Source organism: Lactuca virosa, chromosome 7, assembly GCF_052849685.1.
Source record: "Lactuca virosa cultivar CGN04683 chromosome 7, Lactuca_virosa_CGN04683_v6, whole genome shotgun sequence".
Taxonomy (NCBI): Eukaryota; Viridiplantae; Streptophyta; class Magnoliopsida; order Asterales; family Asteraceae; genus Lactuca; species Lactuca virosa.
Window position 1 is genome coordinate 214412840 of NC_136432.1, and position 9136 is coordinate 214421975.

General features: G+C 31.5%; 1 protein-coding gene across 1 annotated transcript; it reads left to right on the forward strand.

Moving 5' to 3' along the window:
* The first annotated feature begins 3183 nt into the window (after nucleotides 1-3183).
* On the forward strand, nucleotides 3184-7394 carry LOC145124724 (PI-PLC X domain-containing protein At5g67130-like). The gene is made up of 9 exons (XM_079060173.1): nucleotides 3184-3342; nucleotides 3429-3512; nucleotides 3600-3722; nucleotides 3799-3936; nucleotides 4574-4672; nucleotides 4766-5069; nucleotides 5457-5680; nucleotides 6853-6939; nucleotides 7021-7394. The coding sequence occupies exons 1-9, from the start codon at nucleotides 3337-3339 to the stop codon at nucleotides 7168-7170; spliced, it is 1215 nt and encodes a 404-aa protein (XP_078916299.1). The 5' UTR covers nucleotides 3184-3336; the 3' UTR covers nucleotides 7171-7394.
* Nucleotides 7395-9136: the final 1742 nt, after the last annotated feature.

Sequence of the window (9136 nt, forward strand, 5' to 3'; positions counted from 1 at the left end):
GAAAATACCATTTCATCAGACATCGAATAGAAGAAGGACTCCTCGTGGCAAAGAGGGTATCATCGGATGAGAATCCAGCAGATCCCCTCACGAAGGGACTGACTCGGGTTAAGCATCTCCAGCATGCTCGGAGCATAGGGCTGAAGGATGATATTAGATTTAGTAGTTAGATAACCTTGAAATTTGTAAAATGTAATTGACATTAGATGATGAATAAAAGGTGTTTTGTTTATGAGTAAAGTGTTGCTATCTCTTGTCGATCGTTTACTATATTTCTTTTGCATGTTTTGACTTCCAGAATAATTATGTTTGGTATATCATATTATTCGAACCTCCACAGTCGGTCATATGTCGAAAGTAGGTATGAATCAAGACTGTCATGATTGGTTGCAGAGGTCTAAGTTGTTGGACATGGCTACAACACTCATGAGTGCTCATAAGTTCTGAGCATTGGACTCAACCCACGCTCACTGGAATCACTTCATGGAATTTATCTCGAGTGATCGTGAGACGGTAATATCATATAAGTCTTCAAACCTAGAGATATGATTTGTTACTTATGAGTTGGTTATGCATTGATTGTACGTTAACGCATTGGTAACTCGATGTTATAAAACGTGCTTTTGTGTATAATTCAATGAGTGGTAGAACAAACATATGAGTCGAAGTTTATCTGTTCCTTCTTGGATTAGAAGCTGATATCTGGGCCCCTCGATGATTTTGTTTTGACCTATGTACCGGGCCCGGTCAGAACTAAGTTGATGTGTTCAATTAAGTTCTTTGTCAAACAAATAGGAAATCGGGAAACAAACTGCTGGACAATAAGTAAGACATTGTTCCATGTATTTGTCCGGCTGATATCTAGAACAGAGGATTATATGATCACTTATCTTAAATGGCGTATCATCATCTTCTCAGTTCCGAGAGACCTTGAAAGAGCTACGATTGTCGATCGGTTCCTGAAGTATTGCAGTTATAGTTATTAGACTTATCCAAGTGGGAGACTGTTGGATAAGGTGTCTAAGTCCATAACTATTTCTGGTATGTACTTGACCCGACCCGACATGGTCCATTTGGGTTGCATGGCACCATGCAATTGGATAAACTAAAATGAGAGAAATAACACTTATGGTTTATTAATATATTATAAGTTCTAATATATTAATAATATTATTTAATTAGTTTGATCAAGAATTAATTTAGAATTAATTAAGTGATCCAAAGATAACTAATTAAATATATGGGTAGATTATGTACATCTTCCATATCTTATATAGTGGGCTAAGAGGCTCCATGGATTATCAAGTTGGGTTCCACCCATAGGATGCTCCATGGATACTCCATGGGAGTTACAAACCCATGGGTCATGGAGATGAAGAGTCATGACACATTAGGGTTTACATGGTGTAACCCTAGATGTGTCAACACTATATAAGAAACTCATTCTCCACCAAAATCGGCTACACATAAGAAACAAGAGGGTTAGGCCGATTTTAGAAGTGTGTATTCTCTCTAAAGTCATTCCAAAAGCATTTGGTGTTGTGTGAAGCATTTGAGGCATCACACTTGGGGTGCTAGGCTCACAAGGTTTCAAGGATCATAAGCAACAACAAGGTAAGTTATTCTATCTTTCATGCAAGTTTGTTCCCCATGTATGCTAGATAGGAATATAACCTTGGAATTCAACTTTACATGATAATTAGACAAACATAGATCCAAGGTTATTAGGGTTGCATGTACACTTAGGAAGTGTTAGAATGCTCAAAACCCATCACTTTTTCCACGAGGAGCTGAATTTTGGATGTTACCGATAAAGGAGCCGAAAATGACGAGTGGTTGGAAGAGGAAGAAGATGATGACAATGTGGTGGATCTTCCTGAAACCCTTCTAAGATTGGTGACTTGTGTTTAGATTATGAACATCATCACCACCACAACCACCATGATCAGATAACATCTGTAGGTTGTGTGTGTGTGTGTTTTTTTTCTTGAGTGTGTGTTAGAGAGAGAGAGAAGGGTTGTGTGTGGGGTTTTTTGTTTACTTTTTCTTTACCGGAGCGAGAGAGAGAGAGGCGGACCTATTTATTTTTAATATTTATTAAATGTAAAAAATTATGAAAAAAAGAAGAAGGGTATTATAGTCTTTTCAATTTGAGGAGAGAGTAAAAACGCAAAGAAACTTGTTGAAAAATAACCACCAATCCAAAAGTTTAATGGTTTGAAAATCTTTCCTGAAAAAATGCATACCGTGATAACCATTTTTTTTATTTTTGTCTATGTAAAATTATATAAAATGACAATCGTATAAAAAATATAAATATATAAATATATTTTTAAGGACATTTATGAAAATTGATTCTAAAAGTTCAATAGTTTTTTATTTAACGTTTCATAAAATAGCTTTTAGTTTTAGAGTTTTTTTTTATGAAGTTAAATGTTAAAAGCTGATACTCTCAAACATGTATATTTTTTGTTTATATCGAATTTTTGTTAAAAAGATAAAAGTTAAAAATGACTAAATGCTCTAAATTTAAAGTTCTTATGCAATGGCTTTTTTTTATACAGTCGTTTGTTGATATAAAACATTGCTATCAAGATTACACGCAAGTTAAAAATGGTTTTTTTTTAATTTTTTTTAATGCTATATGAAATAGCTTTTAGCTTTAAATTTTTTTGTATAAAGTTAAAAGTTAAACGCTAATATTTTCAAACATTTTTTTTTGTTTATATCGAATTTTTGTTAAAAAGGTAAAAGTTAAAAACGGCTAAATGCTCTAAATTTTAAGTTCTTACGCTAGAATCGTTTGTTGATATATGACATAACTATCATGATTACACGTAAGATGGATTATTTAAAATGTGTTTAATTTCTTAAAGATATAAAAAACTAAAAATAAAATAGAATATATTCGTAATCCTAAATATAAATGGCCTAATTTCAATTTAACGTTCAATTTAACGTTCAGTAGTAAAGATATTAATATAGAGAAATATGTGTAACTCCTAATTTTTGCTAATATCTACATTTTAAATTGAATTAAAAATCATGTTGTTTTTGTAAATTTGTAATCCTTAATTATTTAGTTTTTTTAGAGGTCATTAATTAAAAATTCATAGTTTTGTAGATAAAAGTAACAGCATAAAAAGTTAAAAACGACGTACAATAACAATGGCAGGGCGTCAGAGTGCAGAGTGCACGCCATTTGAATATACACTGTTCATCTTTACCAACTAAACCGACATTCAAGCAAACCGATAAATTGGATAAATTCTTTCATCCCAAATATATTGACACATTTGTACGTATATCACCTCAAATTTCTCTCTCAGATCATCAATGGAGGCAAGGATTTTGTTTCTCTATAACTGTCATGTATGTATTTTTGGTTTCATCAACAACAAGCTAAAGATGCTACTTGAATTTTGCAGAGAATCAAATTTGGATGCAATGTGTTGTTATTCGCAACTTTCTTCGTCGCAGTTTTCGTGATCACCTACGCTGCAGCACTCAAGGTCGATTTTCGAATTGGTGAATGTTTTGGAAGGTATTGTTTATGGCTAATTAAGTTGAACTGATTTGATCTTTGGATAATCTATCAGGAAGGACAAACCTGCGTAAATAATCAAAACTGTGACTCAGGGTTACATTGTGAGGCTTGCGTCGCTGACGGAAATGTTCGTCCTCGGTGTACTCGCGTTCAGCCTCTCAGTCCTTTTTCTAAGGTATATATTAGTATGTTATGTGTGTGAAAATCATTGTGAATGTGTGTTTGTTTGATGTGATTAAGTGTGATTACAGGCGAAAGGATTGCCATTCAATCGATACTCATGGTTAACGACGCACAATTCCTTTGCTAGATTGGGAGAAACGTCAGTTACAGGCTCTGTTGTTCTAGCTCCGACGAATCAGCAGGATTCTGTTAGTTCTCAGCTCGATGTAAGCTTCTCTCTCTTTTCTCTTCAACTGATGGTAGTAATTCTAGGCAGAAATAAAGCTTTGTTGTTTGAGTAATTTGATTTTAAGCTTGTTTAAGTTATATTGTTTAGGGATTTAACGATCTTTTATGACTATCATGTATTTTTTGTACGGTTCTTAATTGATTCAATATCAATTTAGGGCTTACAAACGAATCATTTATCATATTCACAGATATAACCGATATAGTTAGGTGATGTGGGGTATGAACAATTTAAACCCAAAAAAGTGTTTCCTTTCTCATTGATTATAGTATGTAACCTACCAACCACATGGAAGTATAATGAAGGAAGGTATATATGCCTTCAAAGGTTTAGATAGAGTGCATATAATAATAACATAATCTCTCATGCTTGTCTTTGTTTAATAATTATGCAGTTGTGCTAACCCTCATGGAGACTAACATGGGTAAAGTAGTTAAATAATCTCAAATAAAACATAGTGCTCATTAATCATTATAATATGGTTTCCCTATTGGAAAATGAAGTCAGTTTTATGTTTGACTTAATTAAAGAATGACATAATACATTATTTTTTTTAACAAACCTGTTAAAAAATAAAAAGCCCTTTAATAATTATCTACTTACTTTCTTTACAGAATGGTGTGAGAGGGTTGATGCTTGATATGTATGACTTTGAGAATGACATTTGGTTATGTCATTCCTTTGGTGGAAAATGCTTCAATTACACAGCTTTTGTAAGTATTTATTTAACAACTTACCTAATTTCTAACATGTCAAAAACAATTTAACTTAAATAAGTGACCTTTTGTATTATTGTATATCATCAGCAACCTGCCATTAACGTTCTGAAAGAGATTCGAGAGTTCTTGGAAAAGAATCCTACTGAAATTGTGACTATAATCATTGAAGATTATGTAACCTCTCAAAATGGTCTAACTGATGTCTTCAACAATGCTGGTTTGAGAAAATTCTGGTTTCCTGTAGCTCGAATGCCTAGCAATGGTGGTGATTGGCCCGCAGTTGACTTTATGGTCAAACAAAATTTCCGTTTAGTGGTTTTCACTTCCAAATCTTCTAAAGAACGTACAGAAGGAATTGCATATCAATGGAAATACATGGTTGAGAACCAATGTGAGTTTAAAACATCTCCATTTCCTATTTGTTTTAGAATCATAGAAGGGTAAAACGGTCATTTCCTCTCATTCATTTGGTCCAAAGAAACATCCTTTGTTCATCCTGACTTCATATATTCAGACACCAACTTAACTCTTGTGAAAATTGATAAAGTATTATGAACTTTGTTTTTTTTTAAATGTAAGGGTAAAATGGTCATTTAGTCTTATTCAGACGGTTTATTCATTCTATAAAGGATACAAAACAAACCTTATGTAATATGTATACAACGGGATAGAAAATAAAGTGGTGTACTATGTATAAACAAAGATTGTGTCATGTTTTTGAACTCGATGAAAGTAAATGACCATTTTACCCCTCAGTTAATGGACTTTGAAATTGCAGATGGAACAGATGGGATGAAAAGTGGTTTATGCCCTAATCGAGCAGAATCCCCTACCATGAACACTACATCAAGGTCACTCGTTTTAATGAACTATTTTCCTGATACACCCGATTTTACCCAAGCTTGCAAAGAAAATTCAGCCCCATTAATAAACATGATGAACACATGCCATGATCTAGACCATAAAAGGTGGCCTAATTTCATTGCTGTTGACTTCTACAAGGTATTCTCAATATTTTCCAAATATACCCTTATAATGTTGGTTTTAGTTATATAGCTGAATGTCCTTTTATGTGATTTTACATTTTCCATCTAGTTTTTGCAAACGTTATTACAGCTTAGCTTATTAGATAGTGTGCCAAACACACTTTAATCTTAAAAGAGTAAATTACAAAAGTGCCCCCGTTCTTTTTTATTTTAACTGTGTTTAGTCTAAAGTTGGTTTTATTTTTAGATTTGGTCCTTGTTTCGAGGTTTCACATGGGTTTTGTCCTAAAAGAAGGACCAAAATTGATACAAAACCTAAAAGTAGGGATCAAAGTTGAAAAAAAAATCACTTTTGGAGTAAACAGGGTAAATTCAGAAAGCATAGGGACCGTTTTTGTATTTTTACTTTTTATCTAGAGTAAATTGTAAAACATGGTTCTTGTGCTTTTTGAGATTTACTGTGTTTAGTCCTTTATTTCAAGGTTTTATATTAATTTTTGTAACTAGAAACTTTGAAATAAGGACTAAATTGACATGAAAACTTAAAACAAGAACCAAAATCAAATAGAAACCTTGAAATGAGTACCAAATTTGCAAAATATTTCAACTTTTAGACTAAACATGATAAGAATGACCATTTCTGTAAATTATTTTTAATTCAAGGTTCAATTATAAAAATGGTCCCTCTACTTTCTGAATTTTACCATGTTTAGTCTAGGATTGGAATGTTTTCCATTTTGACCCTTATTTTATTGTTTCCTATCAGTTTTGGTCCCTGAAAAAAAGTACTAAAGTTGATTTGAAACCTTAAAAGAGGGCCAGCATCAGAAAGCCATGTGGACAAAAATAGATATAAAACCATAAAATAAGGACCACAATTGAAAAATATTTCAATTTGTGACCAAACACTTTAAAATGACATATTTTGTGACTCACTTTAAAATTTAAATCGAAGGGTAAAATACAAAAATGGTCCCTGTCTTTTTCTGACTTTTACAATGTTTAGTCCAAAGCTGAAACATATTTTGAGTTTTGGTCCATGGAACCTTGAAATAAGGACCAAAATTGAAAAAAAAATCTCAATTTATTACTAAACACAATAAAAACCAGAATGCATAGGGACCATTTTTGTAATTCTTTTAAATATACATGACACATGTGATAAAAAAAATGTAAATTTTTTTTCAGAGGAGCAATGGCGGGGGTGCACCTGCGGCAGTAGATATGGCTAACGGGCAGTTAGTTTGTGGTTGTAACAGTATTTCAGCATGCAGGGTAATCACTAATCACTTTCAAACTTTATTTTTAATTTTTTTTTTAAATTTAAATAACTTAAAAAATTTAATTATTGTGCAGCCAAATATGACATTTGGAGCATGTAATATCCCGGAGGCGGAGGTTGCTCCGGTCACAACTAAAGGAGGGAAAAGCACGGCGGTCAAGGGTGGTCAACCCTGGCTGTTTCTTATATGTTTGGTGGTGTTCACTTTGACTTTGTCTTTGTAAAGGTAGTTAAAGCTTTAGAAATATTACACGTCAGCAACTTGCCTACTTTTTCGTATGTCGTTTTAACTGCTTTTTAAACACACAAAATTGAATTAGTGATTGAATGGCATGTGATTAGCGAATTAGTGAATTGTGAAGTGGGTTTTTTTTTTTTTTTTTTCTTAAAGTTTATAATGTTTTATTATTGTAAATTATTAATTTAAATTTTATATTTAGTTGACATATATTAATTTCTTCTAGCATTTACGTGAAAAGATTGACGTGTTTTGAGATGGTAAGAATTACTTTTGTTAAATAAGAAGGATGATGGAAATACAAAGATGATCGAGTGATTAGATAGAAACCAGCTATGAATAAAACATGCGCAAATGCTAAGTATAAATAACAATGAAGTCGTAATTTACCACACATGTAAATCTAAAGTCAAATACTACTTAAAAAATGGTTAAACAATGTTTTGTTTTACTTGATAAATGACAATTTTGTCATTTTGTATGGAAATGATGGTAAATAAAAAATATATATTTATTTAAAAAATGTGGAAGTATGTAATTATAAATGACCATATAAACGTTAATAATTTAAATTAAACATAATTTTTAATTAAACATCCATTATATATTTGATATAGGATAAAAAGTTAAAATTTTATATTATAAAAAGTTCTCATAAATTCAAAAGAAAGAAAAAAAATTGATGTTATAAAACCTTAATCTAATAACTACAAAGGAAATCTTTACATGTGTGATGATAAAGAGAGTTGTAAACGAACCGAACGAACACGGACAAGAGTTTATTCATATTTGTTCGTTTAAGTTAGCCGAACAAATGAACGAACACGAACGGATAAACGAATAGATTTTCTTGTTCATGTTCGTTCATTTATGTTCATGAACATGCTAAACGAACATAAATGAATAAAGATAAACAAACACAATTGAACATATATGAACATAAACGAACATATAATATTGTAATTATAAAAAACAATTAGACATATATTAACATAAATAAACTTAAACGAACGAACATAAACAAACGTAAAATAACAACATAAACGAAATGAACATAAATGAATAAATGAGATCATTGTTCATGTTCGTTCATTTAACTAAACAAACAAAAATTTGTGTTAATGTTCGTTTATTTATTAAATAAACGAACATAAACGAACTTCTCGCCAAACGGTTCACGAACGGTTCGCCGAACGTTCAATTCGTTTACAACCATAAAAGTCAGTGGTACCTATTTTTTAAGGTATTTCTTGGACAGGAGACCACACCATATTGGTATCGGTTTCGGGGTAAATTGGGAAACACCGGTAAGGACCAAATCGTAAAATATAAGTTTTAGAGCCAAACGTGCAACTAAAATGGTGATGTTAAACAAAAGGGAAAAATGCTACAAAAGTCACTAAGTTTATACGAAATTCGATTTTGACACTGCGTTATTTTTTTGTCTCAAATTAGACACTAAGTTCAATCTGTTATAATTTTGACCACTTTAGCGGTAAATCCGGTTGAATGATGACGTGCCAGTTTTGATGACTTGACATGCTGACGTGTAAAAATTGAAAAAATATATATATCACAAAAGACATTACATTTTCATTTTTTTCACTTTTGACGTTTTCATATTTTTACATTAAAATTTGAAATTTAGTATGCTAGAATAATTAAATTAAATTAAATTGAACTTAATGCAAAAATTGAACTTGGGGCAAATTGGTCAAGAAATGTAAAACTAATTTCTCTTGGTCATTTAATTAAATTTATGTTGGACCATACTCTTTATGTAGTTATTGACAGAAGTAAATAAATTTAGAATGAATATAATGTAAATCAAAAAGTATATTTATGTAACACTGTAAATTTTCAAACAAATTTTTCATTTTAAAATCACATACTTCTCATAACACATCTCACAAAAATCTCATTTATTCAATTTACAAAACGCAACTCCATAA

What these genes read in the sequence shown, in the direction of transcription:
- LOC145124724 (XM_079060173.1), top strand. An exon ending in ATACATGGTTGAGAACCAAT is followed by an intron (nt 5,070 to 5,456) that starts GTGAGTTTAAAA and finishes TTGAAATTGCAG; the next exon opens with ATGGAACAGATGGGATGAAA. An exon ending in TTGCTGTTGACTTCTACAAG is followed by an intron (nt 5,681 to 6,852) that starts GTATTCTCAATA and finishes ATTTTTTTTCAG; the next exon opens with AGGAGCAATGGCGGGGGTGC.